General features: G+C 38.7%; 1 protein-coding gene across 4 annotated transcripts; it reads right to left on the bottom strand.

Annotated features, from left to right (window-relative positions):
* Positions 1-208: 208 nt before the first annotated feature.
* phldb2a (pleckstrin homology-like domain, family B, member 2a) lies at positions 209-17,898 on the bottom strand. Of its 4 annotated transcripts, none has more exons than XM_079449070.1 (18): positions 17,747-17,898; positions 14,710-14,818; positions 12,068-13,029; positions 11,638-11,970; positions 8,584-8,718; positions 8,286-8,423; positions 7,913-8,041; positions 7,401-7,556; positions 7,142-7,252; positions 6,895-6,984; positions 6,670-6,816; positions 6,431-6,530; positions 5,778-5,967; positions 3,891-3,981; positions 3,674-3,811; positions 2,997-3,216; positions 2,258-2,343; positions 209-2,130 (listed from the first exon to the last, which is right to left on the bottom strand). In XM_079449070.1, exons 2-18 carry the CDS (start codon positions 14,753-14,755, stop codon positions 1,990-1,992), a joined length of 3,213 nt encoding a protein of 1,070 aa, XP_079305196.1. In that variant the 5' UTR covers positions 14,756-14,818; positions 17,747-17,898; the 3' UTR covers positions 209-1,989. The 4 variants fall into 4 exon arrangements, with proteins under 4 accessions (XP_079305196.1, XP_079305197.1, XP_079305198.1 ...); XM_079449071.1 differs by having other exon boundaries at positions 3,695-3,811; XM_079449072.1 differs by lacking the exon at positions 7,913-8,041.
* Positions 17,899-18,959: the final 1,061 nt, after the last annotated feature.

Here is an 18,959-nt window from a genome sequence, read left to right as displayed (position 1 = left end):
TAAATTAATTGAATCACACTTGATCATGTGTTATGGGTGAAAGGGATGTGAGAGGCGAGCTGGAAATCTGCTATCAGTACCTCCATATTAAATCACAAATTTCAGTTATTCGTCAAAACCGTGATGCATCAACAAACAAACAAACATTTAGGGCAAAGCCACAAATTCCTGAATGCAGATATGAACAACATAAAAATGACTTGTCATACAGAGATTTTATTAAATTTCACATTGTAAATTAGCTTATATATTTAAATGAGAATACAAATCATGCTGACAGTAAAAATATTGCTTTTTCCATAAACACTGAAGTTTTATAAAAATACTGAAAAAGCTGTATACTAAAATATCATGATAGATTTGAAATAGCTAATTGTTATGAAGGATGCTACTCTCACACTGCTGTGCTTTTGCAGGAATGTGCTTTACCAAATGAATCTGATAAAGAACACAACTCAAATCTGAAGATGCTACTTCAATAGCCTATTGTGAAGCTTATTTCATCAACAAACCATTTATTTTGTACTACTGCTTCCATCCATCCATAAAAGGCATACACTGTCGAATAAAATACATCCTGTAAAATACAGAAATTTTCTGGCAGCTAAAGGGCAGCTGTAAAATACAAAATTTCTGTAAAATTACTAGTTTTCATCGTTTTATCCACTTTAATTTAATAGTTTTTCCAAAAATTATATGAATGTTTTTGACAAATGGCTGTCTGGCGTTTTTTTATATCAGGGTGAAGAATGGCTCATCCTGAAAGGCTCATGCAGAACTTATTCGTCTCAGACAACAGTCCAAAAAATGCAACGTTTTGTTGCCAAACAGCACATGTACCATCGTATTTTCTTAGTAAATCAACCTTGTCACATATTTATTCTTTCAATATGAATATTCACACCATTAGCATATTCTTATTAATATTAAATGAAATTATGATCCTATATATATATATAAAAAATATTATATCAGATCAGATACATAAGCTTAGATATGCATATACATTTGTTGGTAAACAAAGCAATTAAAATATTTTACTTGAATTCGAATTAGATTCATAAAGCGAAGTGACATTGAAACCCTCTGCTGGTCAGTTGTGGTACTGCGCGTTCATTGAACCCAACGATAGAAGGTCAGTGCACCTGATGAAAGACTGAATTTAGCTTTTCATCATATCCCTGTTTAAGTTTTCAGCTACGTTATTCTTCATCCTTAAAAAATCTTATTTAAATGACGGGTACATGCAGTTACATTCAATCATGCTGAAATAGAAATTCAGCTTGTCTTTGGTGTGCTATATGTGAGCTATTTATCCAGAATTCTTTTTGAGCAACAGGGCTGCATAACTGTAAAATACAACACAGTCTGTTTATACCCTTCTACAAATCTTTTCTAAATATATAACTACTTACTTAAGATACAAATGTTTGGAAGGCACTTAATGAAGAACAGGAACAAAATAAAAGTGCATCCTTGATACATGGTTAAAACGTTTCAAGTAGCAGGGGCTACTTTTATATTTATATATGTATTAAAACAGTACCATCACTAGAATACTAATTTGTTAAGGTAACCTTTGGTATATAGTCTGTATGGCACATCAGGAAGTCTTTGGCATCTCGTTTTAATAAACAATGAAGAACAAGACCTGTTGTTTCTTTGAGGTATCTTCAGGTCAAGACATAATGTCAGTTTGCGCTTTCCAGGATGCTTTAGAAATAAAGCGAGTGATTTCGTATTCACAGGATCTCCCCACGGAAAGAACTGTTGAACGGTACCTGTGAAGTCAAAGAGCTGCCTTTGTCTTAAGCACCGCATAATATACTGTATCATGGATGAGTGCAGAAGATTTCGTTGAGGCTCTCCTCCAAACAACTGATCAATCCAAATATTTTGGAAAGAATGAAATCCAGCACCAGGACCCTTTTTACCAGGCAGGACTGAATCATGAACCGTTTTGTGTTGTTTAACAAAGATGAGTCCCGCTCACACCAGGAAGTGGGTGTATCCTTCCGCTCCAGTGACGATGACATCCATCCAGATTCTCATGGCCTCTGGAGAAGGAGCAACCATATAATAAACACGGTCATGTGTCTTCACGCTGAACGTCAGGGTGGGATTCGGGCTCTGACGAAACAGAAGCAGAAGCAGGTGAAGCAGAGAGAGAGAGGAACGTGAGAAGCTAGATTTAGATTTATGAACATCTGTAACGTCTGTATTTGATAAATCAATATAACAGTGTGTCACAGCTCACCTTGTGTGCGTTCTTCAGATGGTCGTAGTAGACTTCCTCTATGGCTTGGAAGTATATCACACCTTTCATTTTGGTTTCATGTTTATCTGGAAAATATATTAGTAATATTATATCTTAAGGCACACAGTTGGTCTACACACACCCATATTTGATAAAAGGTCAAAATTAGGTACAGATTGTAAAACCTGACAAGCACTTTGACGCATGCGCATTCGGTTGGGCAAAAAAGTGCAGGTCTTCCTCAATATCGAAATCATCAGACATTTTGCGAAGATCATCTTATATACAGCGTGCGTCTGCTTGTAAACATTTAAATTTAGTAATTTAGCAGCACCATAGACTGAGAAGACATAGGAGAATATATCGATTAAAGTCGTTATTTTTGATATTTTTATTTGTGCTTTGAAGATGCCATGAGGTCTTAAACGTGTTTATTGTCATGTGGGTGAGTAAAAAATCACATTGGGATGAAGTTACCCGTTAAGATATATCAGTGCAAGCTGTTTTCAGTTTGGACGGATCTTACATTAATTTTAGTCTTGACTAGTCTAATCCCTGTCTGGGAAACCACCCCTGAATTAAGTATTAGATGTGAGGATAAGGGCTTGTGAAAATGGCAGTGATGTGGCAAATGCATTGTCTTTCTGGGTTTCTGTGAAGGACAGGGCTCAGTACTGCCCCCTGGTGTAAACTAGTTCCGTAAGAAGTCATAGCAGATTAACTTGTTTATGGTCATTACCAGCATAATATGCAAGCGTCCTGCGATTGCGGTCAAAGACGAACCAGCGCTTCTTCCAGGTTTTGATTTTTCCACCCATTTTGACCAGGAATCCCCTGCAGGTCTTCTCAGTGATGGCCAGGTGAAAACATGTCTCAGGATGGTGACCTGCTGCCTCGATGTGACCTCTCAGGTCGAAGTCATCCTTCCTTACGGGCAGGTAACGTGTCAACGGTCGTGTCTGGAGACATGCCAAAGTAAAAAATCCGGTAATTATGCAGCAGACAGGTAACACACAGGTAAAGATAAGTCTGTGTGCATTTGTATATTAGTAAAAGGTGTACAAAGTGAGAGAGGGAATCACACAGGACCAGAAATTCAAAAACAACCAGAATGAGCGTGACAAAGTCGAACTGAATGTTTTTAGTTTGACTCGGCATCGGGGATGTTATAAATACAAAGAATAATACAAGAATGCATCCTGTATGAATGAACCCTATGATATGGAAATAAACAAACAAAAATATACTGACTTGTAAAACTACTTTTTGCAATGTCTATTTGATGGTTTGTCTGCCTAATAAAAAGAAATCTTGATATTTTATGAATTCATTTCAATTTGTGACTAATTTGCAATTCAGTTTGCAATTTGCAATTGACATTCAATTTAAATCTCGCTCGTCCTCTCCCTCTCTCACCTGAGTCTCCCGAAGCTTCACCTCTCTCTCCACCAGTTTCTGTCGTCTGTTCGTCTCCTCCTGAAGTCTCCTCTCCAACTCCTCCCTTCTCCTCCTCTCGTCTTCAAGAGCCTGTCTCCGCAACTCCATCTCTCGCTCCTATCAGGAATGAAACATGAATATACTGTGTTTCTGTACGATTTTTAAAGAATCCTAGCACATTGATAATCAGATCTACCCTGTGTTCCAGTAATCTGTTCTTCTCGGCTTGAGCTTCTCTCAACATTCGCTCCATCTCCTCTATCTTCACCATGTTAGCAGTGCTGGTGCTGCACAGACACACAAAGGATTTTTGTGAAACAGAATTTCCATGTCAAGTTTGTGAGGTCTTAATACGGTTTACATAGTCAATTTTATAATCATTTTTGTTGTCCATTAAAATCTGAGTTCAAAGCCCTCCACCTAAAGTAATCTAGAGCATCTAAAGGCTACTTGTAGACGCCTTGGAATGCAATAAAAATTCCACAGACAGGATACTTGTATATTTGGGCTACATCACTCGAGATTCCTGTCTATTCAGCTTCCTTAAACACATATAAACGCACTTAAACTCACATCAACCTCGCACAACAGAAATGGCACACAAAATGAAGATACACACACACTTGCATGTGATGTTAACATCAGTAGCTGCAATGCCATAATAGATGTACTTTATAAAGCTGCATTTAAGAAGGGTTCCTACAAATTTTCCATTCCATATTCTTCCAGACTCAAACATACAGACTTCCCAGAAGATTTTTCAGGCCATATTTAACATCTGAAAATAGTCGTGATTTTAAAAATCAAACTGTTCACATGTTTATTATAATATTTTGCCAAATAATTAGTGGACTGTTGTAACTATACGTCAGGACATGTTCAATGCACAACATTTTATTGGAATAAAGTGCAATGTTAATATTATGTCAGATTAAATAACTCAATATCGGGCCGTACGCAGGATTTTAGAAATACAGAGGTCCGAAAAGAAGTTTGTCCCAAACTAATTTTTTTATTTTTTCTTGAATGTGCCTTTTAGAACAACTGGAGTGCAAATCAGATAACAATTGCTTAAACCATGTCTGTCTTTTTATGTTAATCAATGATGAGTAAACACATTAATATTTTATACAAATATTGCCAAATTGAAATTACTATCAATCTTTCAAGAGCATTTGGGTTTGGAAAGACAAACGCTATGCCTTTTACTTTTTGTGTAGCTACAGACAAAGACATCAAATAACAAAAGTTAAAGACACTTGTTTTTTATTCAAAATAGTTAAAATAATATAGAAAGAGAATTTAAGAAAAACAATTCATTGATGTGTTTGAAATATTTACAAATGTATATTGTTTTAATAGGCTAAACACAAGCCTATTATTGCATACCATGGAAAAACTACCCAGATGTCAGGGACCTAAATGGTAAGGCCATGTGTTCAACATGTTTAGTCAAACAGTAGGGGGAGCCCTAACTGTGTAACAGTCCACCATCAAGCATTGGTCAAGCGCCGATCTTTAGGCAGCGCTCGAAACATGCTCCAAACTTCATAAATATACATTTGTTATCAGAAATTCTTAATTTAATATTTTAGAAAACCGAATAGGTCTATGTGGAAAAATTTTCTCCATGCTCAAATTTCTTTTTTTCATACTCATCCAGACCTGGAATGCGATCAAATAAAAATCTATACTTTTCCAAAATGCGTAGGAACCCTGATTTAAGGGATAAATGTCCAAGAAATAAAAAAGTTGTCATAATTTATTCACTTTCACGTCATTCAAAAAATGTAACTGAAGAAGATATTTTGAGAAATGTCTCAGGGGTTTTGTGACTATACAATGGAAGTCAATGGGGCAAAGTTTGGGTTACCAACATTCCTCAAATATCTTTTGTGATCTGCAGAAAGAAAGCAATATAGGGAAGACACAAGGATTGAACGGATTTCACTGTTGCTTTCACAGGTTTTCAATTATTTTGTTATCTTGTTAAACATGTTTAGATCTCTAACATGGGAGAAAAAAATTATTCTGTCCCAAATGACCAAAAATACATATTTTTCATAATAATTTAAGGTCCCACCTTGAAATGTTGTCAGGTGAGCATGCGGAAATGCTGGTTTCCAGGCTTTCCGCACTGTCCACACTCATTGTGTCGAAGTTGTGTCCGTTATCCATGTAGTGGAACAGCTCCAGGTAGACGTTTGACTCAGAAACCGCCCTATTGGTCATCTCACTCAATCTCTGCCTCTCTTCATTTAGAAACATCTGACCTGATGCAGGACCAAAGGCGGATTAACGTTGGATTTTTTCTTTTTTGAGATTTATATATAAATTATCATCAATGTTTGTATATTATTGCACACAATACATATAAATTAATGTAATATGAACATTAATATGAAATATAAAAACATTTATATACAATTTTATATTAAAATTAATTCCAAAAAATGTAATAGATTTAAATTGATAGTTTACCCCAAAGAAAGATAAACCTGTATGACTTTCTTTCTTCTGCAGAACACAAAGAGATATTTTGAAGAAAGTTGGTATCCGAACAGCGCAGGCACCTATACACTGCACACAAAATGAATGGGTACCGTCACTGTTAGCAACTTTCTTCAAAATATCTTCTTTTGTGTTCTGCGGAAGAAAGAAAGTCATAAAGGTTTGGTTGAAAATCACTTGAAAACATAATAAGATGTCGCCGTGAGGATGATGAATTGGTGTTACCTTTGAGGAAGCGGCGGGTGTCCAGGTCACGGGAGGTGGCGGAGAGGGTTCGAGGCAGTACACTACCACAGCTTGAGCTCTGAGACAGTGGCATATGGGGCTACAGGATTAAAGTATAAAGAGGGAGATATTTAGCAGCCCTTTCCACATGAAAACATTGTCGGCTGCAATTTGAACTTTGTTTCAAGTTATTTAAAGATGACACCCAATGTGTATTCGCTGCGAATTTGTCTTCTGACCTTAGGAGACAGACTGCGATTAAGAGTAGAGTTTAATGTCCCGGAACTCTGCCTCTCTCTCTTACGGGAAATGCCGTTGACACTCAGCAGAGCTCCGCCCTCCTTGTTGCCATTGCTCCGCCTCCTCTCCTCCAAAGAGCGAAAGTGCTATAACATTTAGACAGAGAGTGTAAATATGTTACTGCTTTTCTCAAACAAACAGCAAGGAGCTTGTGGTTAACGTACCTCCTTCATGGACACAGGATTAAGGGGAAAGGCCTGACCACCTGTAAGCTCCGAGTATTTCCTTTCTAGAGACGACAGATTCTCGCGCTCCTGTAGAGAGATTAGTTTAGCAGAACACATGTATTTAAACTAAATGCATGGTTTTCTGAAATACTTGATTTTGATTGGTCTGCCACATCATACAAGGCACAAATAGATACATTTGTAATATTGTTCAGCCGACTGTTCATTGAAAGCATAAACTCACCCTCTGAAGCATGTAAATAAGATTGCTCTTCTCCTTTAAGAAGTTTTCTTTTTCCCGCTGGGCCTGCTGGGTAATCTGAGTTGACTGCTTCTTCAGGGTAAGAAGCCTCTCCTATTATGATGACATATGGCCAGAAGGAAAATGAAATTATAAAAAGGTCTTTGTATGTTCTCGATAGATCCTGCCGACCACACCAAATGATAAATGTGGTCACATGTGAACATATGATGGTTAAAAATGAAAACACAAAACCACACACCTTGCGATTTACGAGCGATCTCTGATATTCAGCAATCTCTCTGAGGAGTTGCTGCGTCCGAGTCTCCTTTTCTTCATCCTTTCGGCTTTCTTTTTCCAATTGCTGAAACTCCAGATCTTCAAAACGCTTTGTCTCTATTTCCAAAGCTTCGTTGTCCTATCAACACACACAAGATTTATCAACAACACTTAAGTTAAATGACATACTTTATATCACATGCAACTCCAAAGTAAACTAACTAAACAGCCATAATTCAATGACTCACAGTACACGGAAAAGAGACGAGCAATAATCTCTCTTGCAAAATCTTGGTAACAAGCAAAGTCAAGACAGAGAGAAGAAAAGGCCTACCGACAAGTACAAATCTTTTTTCCAGAACTGTTGCAAAGAGCAAAGAAACAAGAGGAAGTCTTTGTGAGAGAGTCAATGGTGATCTAGAGGACAACAGGAAGCAGAATAGTCGGCCGCACAGGTGGGCGCAGGTACAAGGTAGACCGTGGTAACTGACTGACCCTGGAAAGCTGATTGTGGAGCTGCTCCTTCAATGCTTCAGGACAGGTGTCCAACTGGGTCTTCTGTTCTGAGATCAGCTCAGCTAGTCTCTCTATTTTAACTCTTTCAGCCTCCAACAGGGCTTTCTCCTACAGCACGGCAGCCAACGTAGTGATGTATGTGAATGTAAAGACACACAGAGCAGACAAACACAAACACGATGGACAAAGAAAGCGATGGAGAAAGTGCAAGGTTGGGTTAGAGCAAGAAAAAGGTAAAATAGTGAAAAGATATAAGAAGAAGTCAATTTAGTGGGTCTTATTTGGAGACACTAGGTACTGAAGCTTTGAGAACGTGTAAATATTTATCTGCCAGACAACCTGCTGTGTTTACCTGAGTCTGATTGTTTTGAGTGCTTTTCTCCATGTTGCATATTTGTTCATTGAGTTGTTCCAGCATTTCCTTGTCGCTTTGTAGCTGAGCGTGCTCAGCCTCCTGCTCCCCATCCAGAAGAGCTCTCTCTACCTCCATCTATGGAAAAAGGAGTTTATTGCTTTAAGCTTCTCAATAGAGAATAAACAAATTGAAGATGTTATTTACAGGCTGATAAATAAAGAGACCTGAAGACAATCATCTAACACACAATACATGTAAACGTCTATACATATCAAAATGCATTGAGCAAACAGACCTCCCTGAGCGACTCGTCCATCTGTGTGTCCAGATCTCTGATCTTCTGCTCCAGTTCCTCAATGTTGTTAAGCACCTGAATTCTTTCCTCCTCTATACGTGTCACTTCCTGTCGCAGCTGCATGTCTTCAGACACCTGTCAGAAAGACACAACAAACCTTGAGATTATTAAGTTTATATCCAGCACTTTTTTAGACATCGACACTGTCATAAAACCCTTTGATAAAGGTATTGTATTTACTGACCCCCCTCCCAAACAAAATTACATCATCCATAATCTTATCTAGGATTTACCTTAAATAATTTGCTTTCAATCTACTTTTTATGTACTTAAAACATTTCAAATAACAGTATAGATGACTTTTACTATCAGAAAAACTATGACCTATACTTGCACTCAATTTCACTTTTAAGTATTCATTGATTAAGTATTCGAAGTGCATACTTGGCTAGTAGTGTGTTTATTCTTTTAAATGAGCAGCATATTCAATACTTTTAAGTCTTTAAGCACTATTTTACTTTTATAAAGTAAAACATGCGCTACAAGTATTAAACGTTCAGTACTGCTATGAGCTTAGTGAAAGATACGAAAATGTAGTTGTTAACTAGTTGTTTGCTCAAAGTACAATTGTTACTTTTATACGATTTATATGATTGTTATTTATTAGCATACTTTTATAAACTAAAAAGTGGGCCTGTTTAGTACCATGTAGTATTGAAATAGTATACGCTTACAAGTGCACTAGTAGTACATTGATATTTGTACTTTAAACTTATACTTAATAAAATACTTTACAAATTCACTTGAATTATACTTCCTTTTGATTGATGTAACAGAGCTTTTAAATAGTAAAATATCATCTGCTATACTGATATGAGATTGAACTCTACAGTTCCTCATGAGATCTTTACACAGTCCTGATCGCTATGGATTGTTAACTTGGCAGTTTCTGAGGCCACGAGTTTTCCAATGACAGCACAGAGGAATGTAGCTGATCAACAAATGGAAGACTACAGAGCCGTCTCTGTCTGATACTCTCATTCTGATATAAGTGTCTGATCTCCATGACATTACCATTCACCAAAAATATCCTCCAGCGGATGAGCCCATGAATATTCTGCATATGTTTAAAAGTGATTGTGGTCATGAATAGTAACTTTGTGAAAAGAAATATTGCTTAAAAGGAGATGACAAACCAAAAGGAAAAAAACTATAATCTCTATCCCTTAAAGAGACAGTTCACCCGAAAGGAAAATGTTGACATGATCACCTTCATGTGGTTCCAACCAGCCTTTCTTTCTTCTGTTGTACTTAAAAGAAACACAAAGCTATTATATGGCTTCAGAAGACTTGAAATGTATGACTGGAATAATATGAACCACATTTATAATGCCTCAATCTCCATACACTGTATTTGCACAAAAAATATAGCAAAAACGCACACCATATCCACTGGGAATAGAGTCATTTCCTGTTCTTCTCCTATAGCAGGAGAGGCAATAACTGCCCCCGTCTCCTGAGAAAGTCTATTAAACTCTAACATACCGTTATGTCATTATAGCTATCCAATAGAAAAACACTGCTTCCACACGTTCCCCCAAGCACTGGACTTGGCACCTTATGTTTTAAACACAGACATAGGACTCATAGGGATACTCGCCCAATTCCTGTGCTCAGCTAGCGAACAACGTCTTGTGGTGCCGTCCCACAAAGGGAAAAAAATCACTCTAACGCACTTTCTCCGGATGTGTTCCACGACTCTTGAATGCCACATGATCAGCGGATTCTGTAGTGGTCCTTAAGAATCGGCTAAAACACTTCCGTCAACATCTGACCCATTAGTACAGTCTTCTACTTCTTCTCTACTTTCCGTTCGCTTTAGATAAAAGCGTCTGCTAAATTACTCTAAATGTAAATGTCAATTGAGTGTGGATCCGCGTGTTACAAAATAAATGGTCAAAGTTCATGCTGACATGACAATTAGAGAAGAGATAAACAGACAGTGTGTCAGGTATAAAGATTCCAAGGCATTAACTATTTTGCATACTTGAAATCCCAGAGAACTACATAGTTTCCACTGCCTCATGAACTCCGTCTGGAATACTGAGTACACAGTTGCAGACAGTCGGTTTAGATTTAAACAGGTGGAGATCATATTTACGAATTTGAGATTGGTATTTATAGTAAGAACTAATATCATGACAAAAGCTAATAGTGTAGTTTGGAACAGACGTCAATGGAGTCTCAAGTTGAAAAGTCAATATTTCACATTAAACAAGTTATTGCAAAGCAAATTATTACTATAAATAAATCATTCAAATTGCTAAATGTATTCTGTTTTAGAAATCCGTACAACAAATATCACTATGTATCTATAATATTTTGTAATTGAGATAATGTATTATTGAAGTGGTAATCTATATTTTGCCTCTTTATCGCCATCTCTGTTTGAAACATAAAACTGCAGGTTATCTTATTCAACTTCGGTTGAAGTCCCGCAACATCAAACTGGCACTTTCCATGAAACTGATCCCCACAGTTCGAATTACAAATCATTCTTATAAGAATACCTTTGTGAATAAAGGTAGGGGGCGGTTAGGTGACATCATAGTACACATAAAAAAAATGGTTCGCTCAAAAATGAAAACTAAATCAAAATCTAAAGAAAATCTAAAGAGCACAAAAGAAGATATTTTTAAGAATGTCCATGCAGTAGAAGTGAATGGGTACTGCCATGGTTCGGTTAACAATAACAAAAGGGTGCGTAAATGATGACAGAATTTACCTTTTGCTTTAATTTCATGAATCATATGTTTTGATTATTTTTACTAGTTACGGATTTCAGCTTTTTCACATTATTTTAGCTTTTGTAATATTTTTCATTACAGTAATGAATAAAGTAATGAATGAGTTTTTTATTTAATTCTGATTGTGGGGTAATACATGACAGTTCAACCAGCAAGTCATTTTAGTGTTTGACATCAGCAATGGTAAATAAGAAGTTGAACCCACAATTACATTTTCACACCACAGGCAAGCAGTGTGCGGTCTCACCTTGCTGCGGAGGTGTGGAGATGGTGAAGGTGCTGAGCTCCGCAGGGAGGTGGTGGGCGACTGGGGTCTCGTTTCTCTGTGTCCACTTAGTCTCTGATGTCTCTGGGTCACAATCTCTCCTCGACTCTTCCCCACAAACCCGCTCTCAACAGAAACTCCTGCAGAGTCTGAGAACACGGATTCGTCATCCGAGACCTGCAGCTTTTCCAACTCTCGATTGATCTTCTGCAGGTCAGAAACAGCCGAGACGCCAGAGTCAGTCTCCACCCGGCTGAGATCAGACCGGCGGAACTCAGAGCACAGGCACAGGATGGTCTCCAGACGCTGTCGTTCCTGAAATGGATTGAAAAAAGGTGTCAGAACATCGACCTCTGCCCACAATTATAAAAAAATGTTTAAATACTTTTTATTTCTGACCATGTCTGCTTACCAGTCTCTCCACCTCCTGTTCTCTCAGTCTCTCATCTCTTTGTCTCTGATGATAATCGTGTAGCTCTTCTTTCCCACTCAGCGAACTGATACTACCCCTTCTCTGCCCCATGCCAGGCCCCAGCCCTCCTTTACCAAACGACATACGCCTCTCTCCAACGCCCAGGTCCAAACATGGCGCAGAGCCCACAGAACAGAGACTGGCCCTACGAGAGTTACCGGGCACACTGGCTATCACCGTCACATCGGGGGGTTTCTCCGTGGCCGGAAGGCTACGGCGTGGTTTGGTTGTGCGACGGGGTGGCAAAGACAACATAGGAGTGTCTCCGCGATACAACCTGGGCAGAGAGCGGCTATGACCTCCAAGGCCGTTCAGGGAACCGGTGGAGTATTTCCTCTGGCGGAGCGGTGGCTCCACTGCTGACTCCCCGTCTCGTGAGAACAGCCTTCGGCCCAAGCGTGGGCTGGAGGGCATGCTGGCTGCCCCACTTGGACCCCGGCGAGATAGAGGAGGAGCGTCGGGCATGTAGGAGGAAGTGGAGCAATTCCACATGGTGAGGAGCGAGCTGGTAGGGTTGGACTGGCGAGCGTCAGGTGAATGGCAAAGCAACAGGTTATCCTGTGATTGGTGTCGTATACGGGTTTGGCTCGGGACTGGATTTAAGGGCCGGTCCGATTGGTGGGGGGAGGGGGGCATGCTCAGGCTGCTGGTGGGCGTGTAAGGGGAGGGGACTCTGAGAGAAAGAGGCGGGCGCTCCTGTGGATAGCTGGAAGCTGATTGGGGACTGGGAGGTGGGGATAGAGTGATGTAACCCCGTTCTGCTGTAGCTTTTAAACTGGCTTCCAGAGCCGATTTCCTCCGCTGCAAGCTCTCCATTAACTCCTGAAGCTCCGCCTTCGAGCGAGTGCCACGGATGCTGGACGGGGCCAATGAGCCGCCATTGGAATGAAGCTTTGTTGCGTCTGAAAGAAATGAAAGGAACAGTTAATTTGTGTTTATAGACATTCAAATATGGTATTTTATACATTTCTATTTAAAAACAATTATTTGACAGGTTTTTAAAAACCTCACTTAAAAAACCTTCAAAATAAACCTAAAGTTTATCATTAGCAAATTGTTACATAGGGTTACTTGCCATACTACTGTATATGTTTTACTAAAATATTGTCGCTGTCCTTCCGAAACATCAGCTGTACAAATTCGCTGTTTTCTGAGAAAAACATTGTACTTTTTAAATAGTTAAATACTGTGTTGTGGACAACCACTTTTTGATTTGGTTAAATATTTGCAAAACCCGGTGAATAATAATATTGATTTATGGCTAAAAAAATTGTCCAGAAATATGGAGATACGAGGGTTCAAAAGGACAGCAGTGAGACTTTAACTTCAGTGAAACACACAATTAAAAGACAAAAGTTCTAAAATGACAAACCGTTGATACGTGTTGTACTCATTCAAGCACCTTTTAGTTTTAACAGACTGTCATAGACCCACAAACTAAATTGCAAAATCTCACAAAATAAATAGAACAATCCCACATGTTCATGCTGTTTTTGGCATTGCGTAGGAAGTCCAGCGTTCACAAGATTCTAATCTAAAAATGCTTTCTCATACAAATTGCAACCCACACAAATATGGATGCCTTGAGTTGTAAAGGGGAAAGAACTACTAAAAATGGAAGAAGCGATGCCAGTAGTTTGTAGTTTCTGGCACAGAGGTAGAGAAAAAGATGTGGGGTCGGAACTACATTGGCTTGTTTGGTTGTGGGTTCTGTGGTGGTTTCCATCAGAACACACACACACACACATACTTACTTACTAGCGGACCACCTGTACTCCAGAATGTTTATCTACGTTTTGGGTTGTAAATCATTTGAGCTAAGAGGTTGACCTGGAGCCATATGGATGAGATTTTACGTTGTCATTTATGTACAACGGAGCAAGGTCATTTGTACAGCTGTGGCTACATGGCGGTTATGTGACCGTATTGACTGAAGGTCTCTCAGCCAACATAAAGAATACAGAAAAAGAAAGATAGAAAAAAAGCAGAGATGGCACATTCCATAAATATGGTTGAATGTGGTTTTCAGTTGTTTTTTAAAGCATCTCACTTTTATTGCTGTGAGGTCTATTAAATGTGTTACATATTTAAAACTAGTGTTGTTTTTAAAGTTGTCTTTGTAAGCATTCGTAAAGAAATAATACATTTTGTCTATTTAACTGAAATGCTTGTTCAGTGTTGTTTGCTAAAAAAAAGAAACTTAAAACTGTATTCACACATCCCCAAAACCTTCAAAAAACATCAGGTGCCTCCTTTCTCTGGCACTTTGTTAACACATCGCTCTGTTTCTATTCTGTATTGTGTTTATAAAAAGTGCCAGGTAATGTTTAAAAGAGACTGAAGAGAAAACATCATTGATGAGATTAATGAGGATATTTACATGTTCAATAAACAAGCAAACAAAAACAAAATGGAACATATGAACAGATGGCACTGATTTCCGCTCTTCCTGTGTTTAAAACGGTAAGGAATGGTAATGGACGGCTTCTATTAGGCTGCAGGCATTTGTTTATAAGAAAAGACAGCAGAGAGGATTCAAAACAAGAGATGAATGGGGGAATGTGGAGGAGGATCTAGCTCACCCGTTCCAAGGGACAGGGCAGTCTTATCCGGCAGCATGTTCTTCATGCGTTTAGCCTCTTCTGGGTGGTTAAAACGAGAAAAAAGATCTACCCGGACAAAGAGTGCACCCTGAGGAGAACCAAAACACACACACACAGTAATTTTACAATTAAAACATGCTTGAGTTCTAGGCACTGTAAGGATATGAAGCATTAATAAAACATGAGTTCAGACATTGCTGGTACATATTCATTCTAGCTCTAGTGTTATGATCGAATAAAATTACATACAACTATTCTAAAGAGGAATTTTCAACACAAATATTGTCCCTTTTTAAGACACTTTCCCTTTTTACGTTAACTCAGTAAGACATACGGAGCGAGAAATGGAAAGAGACATAGACGGAGTCTAGATTAAGTGGAAAAACAGATCCAGAAACAGGTCAGATTTCAGAACCAGTCTGTGTGTTCGAGGACTTAAATCCACAAGATTGATTTTCCTCTTAAGTCTGGGGTACATCCTCTCGCTCTCTCTAGTCTGATCTTATATTTTACTTCAGAGTCTGTTGTGTTTACTTAGCTACGAGGACATATTTTTCCCCAGACATTAGCTTAATCTGACTAAATCTATATTGTTAAAAATAAAGGTGCTTTCATTTCTTTCTTTCGGTTCCACAACAAAAACCTTTTGTTCTTTGGCTGTTAAGGGCCCTTTATGGAACCATTCATAAAACAATGTTTTTTCTATGGCATTGTGCAGAAGAACCTTTATATTTAAAGGAGAAATGTAGAGATTTTAGCGGCAACCAACGGCTCACTGCACCCCTCCCCTTTGAAGCACCATGGCGGCTGACACAGGACTAAGATGTCGTCGTATTTTTGCTTTTGTCCTGAAGCGAAACTTGCTCTGTAGCAGTTTGTCCGTTTAGAGCTACTGTAGAAACAACAAGTCAAATTCCAATTAAGGGGACCTGCGGTGTATGTAGATAGAAATAACTAATTCTAAGGTAATAAAAACATAACGCTTCATTGTGTAAGGTCTTTATACACCTCTGAAGACATGTTCATTAAATTATGTACATTAAATTGCATTTCTTAAATTTCTGAAGACAGGTTCATTAAATGATATACATTAAATAGCATTTCTGTCAATAGATCCCTCAAAAAATGATACGTTGGATCTTTAAGAGTGTATCTTTAAAAATACTCTTATAAATGAACAAATAACGATTTTGACCTAAATCTATGGTAGCGTTTTTAAAGTTAGCTTTATATAAACATTAGAGGTCTTCATTGGAACATTTGAATATCTATGTGTTTGTATGTCTGGTGAGTAGAAAATCAAAGAATAGAAATCGATGCCTTCTGTACAGCAAGAATTATGTGATCTGTAAACATCCCATGTGTAATCAAATAAAGCACAGAAAGCATGTTGTAAGCACGCAGGGATTCCTGAAACACACATAAACACAGACATGCGAATCCCTCAGCAGCCCACTCCTGCAGTCTGTGGCTGCTTACGAGGACTCTGCACAGGAAGTGAGGGATCGTTTTACGCTGTCTGCGACACAATCCTTCACCATGAGTTCACCATCTCCAGCCACCTGAGAAACCTCTGGCTTCTCTTTAAACCAACAGAGAAACACTTCGATTGTCCCGTGCCGATGGAGAGGCCTAAACAGGGACACCATTCTCCACTCATCTTCCATCTGGTAATAATTGTAGTTGCAATCTGTTAACTTGCTTAGCGATTGTTTCATTGTAATTAAAACAGTGTTGTTAGGAGGCGGCGAAGTGAAGTGAGAAGGAAAGGAGTTATATATATCAGCTGAAATGTTGTGATATGTTATTATAATGATTTGTTATCTTGCATGTGCCAAATTCTCAAGTCTGTTGCGATGTGTCTCTCACACTCTCTCCATCACTGGCAGACACTAACATTCAGACACATGGACACCCAGCCTTCCTAGCTAACTCACATCATTTGAACCTCAAACTGGAGACGTACTATATCTCTGTGTAATAGTATCACGTAAAGTAATTACTTCTCTAAAGTTTAATAGCTTGTTTGAGTTCACGGCTTTGGGAAAAGACTGAAAGTCCAGCTTTACACTCACACGTCTTTCTCTGTCTAATGATTTGCAGTTCTTGTCAACCTATCAGCACGAGGCCCCTGCAAAAGTGATAAAGATTGTTTAAAGAGAACGAAAAGGGTTGTGTTTTCAAACTAATCGTAGTTTTCCATCTTTAAGCTCTCTGTAAAAAAATCTATAAACTTCACCACAATCCAAACACTTTGGCAAAATGCTTCACACCTCTTTTTCCACCAACCCATAAATTAAAACACAAAGTTATACCACATCTTCACAAATAAATAACATTAAATAACAGTCAGTCCGGATGTTTGCTTAACTATATACATTTATACAACAGTGGCTAATACATTAACTTTGTTTTGTTGTTGCATCAATGACTGTAGTGCTTTGGCACAAAACACGGTTACTATGGCAAATGTTTGTAGGATCAAGCCCACCCTTGATCTCTCAATGAATAGATATTCTGGCAGTTTGATTGTTACATAAACACATGGACTTGGACGTCAGAGTTACACAGCAGAATAAAACTGTGCACGCTGAATGCCAGACAATGACCTAAACCAGCTAAATAAACAGACACACGCCATGATACCAGTCAGGCTGTTTGCTCTGTCTTCGCCGCTAATCGCTTTATTATAAGGATTATGGGACAGCCGCACGCGCACTGCATCTCTGTTTAAACAGCATTGATCTGTGTTATTTGGTGTTTGTCGGTCTAAAGTCCCATCCCTGTGCCTAAACAACACTTTTACCTATCTTTGTAAAGCTACATATTGACACATTTAAAAGTAAAAAACCAACACGCTTCGAATTACTTTTCTCTAAATGCGTCCCTATGAACCAGAAAATAGATTTTCGAAGAATGAAGTTATATTAAACTATTCATAAAAGCGTCACCAAAACGTTAAAGTGACTTTTTTCAAAGTTCAATTGCTTTTTTCATTAACAAGAATCAAACTCACCTTTGTTTAGTGTCTCATTGACGCAGTCGCTACAGAAGAGTGATGCGCGCTCTGTCTCTCTCTATCCGGGCGGTTTTGCATGACAAAGACGCGACAGACGCGATGCTGAGTGCGCTACGAGACCTTGGCCATGTCTGCGGACACTCCCCCTCTCAGCGGGGACGAGCCTGGATGGAACTCTGCACTCTGGCTTCTAGGGTGATCGGGAACGCGCTTCAATGAAATAGCCTTTGGCTGGTCTGGGACGCGCAAACTTCATGCATATGTATGCTCGACTTTTGAACTACTTCCTACAAAATTGATCGAGTTGATAAAACTTTGTAATTTGTAATTTTGTACAATTTGTAATTAAAAACAGGATAGGGATAGTCTTAAACCCCCCTATGACAAATAACTTTAGGTCTGGTAACAATTACCATACTTCAATGGGAGTTATATATGTTAGCCAAAAGAAACAAAATGTCTTGATTTTAACCAGCTTTTTTCCCTCACCGTACAGTCCTCTGTAATTTTAAGTCGTACAGATGTCTCAAATATAGCATGTGTATACAGTATAGGACTATATACGTTACTGTGGGACAAATTCATCTTTTAAGAATCCCTTGAGGACCATTTTTTGCACGCCGTCCAAATTGTATTTGCAGCAGCAGAAAGCTTTAAAACCGATGGATTGGTTTATTTGTCTATACCCTTATCGAGCAATCCAAACCAGGCTTTTGTGCATTTGCTTGCATGATTTCTACTCAACCTTGCATTATTATTCATGATTGGAGAGCGCACTGGTATATTTTCCATTGTCAAGTTCCCTCAGTGTAAAGTTGGAAGAAAGAGGGTTGGAGGATGAGAAGACAGACCCTCCCCCTGCCGCCCAGCGGGCACTCTGGTCTTCATCACTCTCAGAACTCCAATTGCATCGTGGGGAGGGGGTGCTGGAGCTCTGCCCGGCAACTCTGATTGCTTCCAGACCTCGGCACACTTTTCCCATATCCCCATATTCATATCCACATACAACTACACTTAAACTGACTCACAGATACACAAACCGACTCATTTCTAATAATCCAGCTAGATAGACACCAGATGCAAGTTTGTTAGCTCAAAAAGAGAGAGAGACTGGGGTGTGAAACACAAAACAGAGACAGCTCTGGAAGATGATGAGTAAATCATAAGGAATGCTTGAAACAATGTGTAATCTTGGGCAACGTCTTTCTCG

Source organism: Barbatula barbatula (assembly GCF_947034865.1).
Source record: "Barbatula barbatula genome assembly, chromosome: 24".
Lineage (NCBI taxonomy): Eukaryota > Metazoa > Chordata > Actinopteri > Cypriniformes > Nemacheilidae > Barbatula > Barbatula barbatula.
The sequence above is the reverse complement of the archived record's forward strand: the minus strand, read 5'-3'. Positions and strand labels throughout refer to the sequence as shown.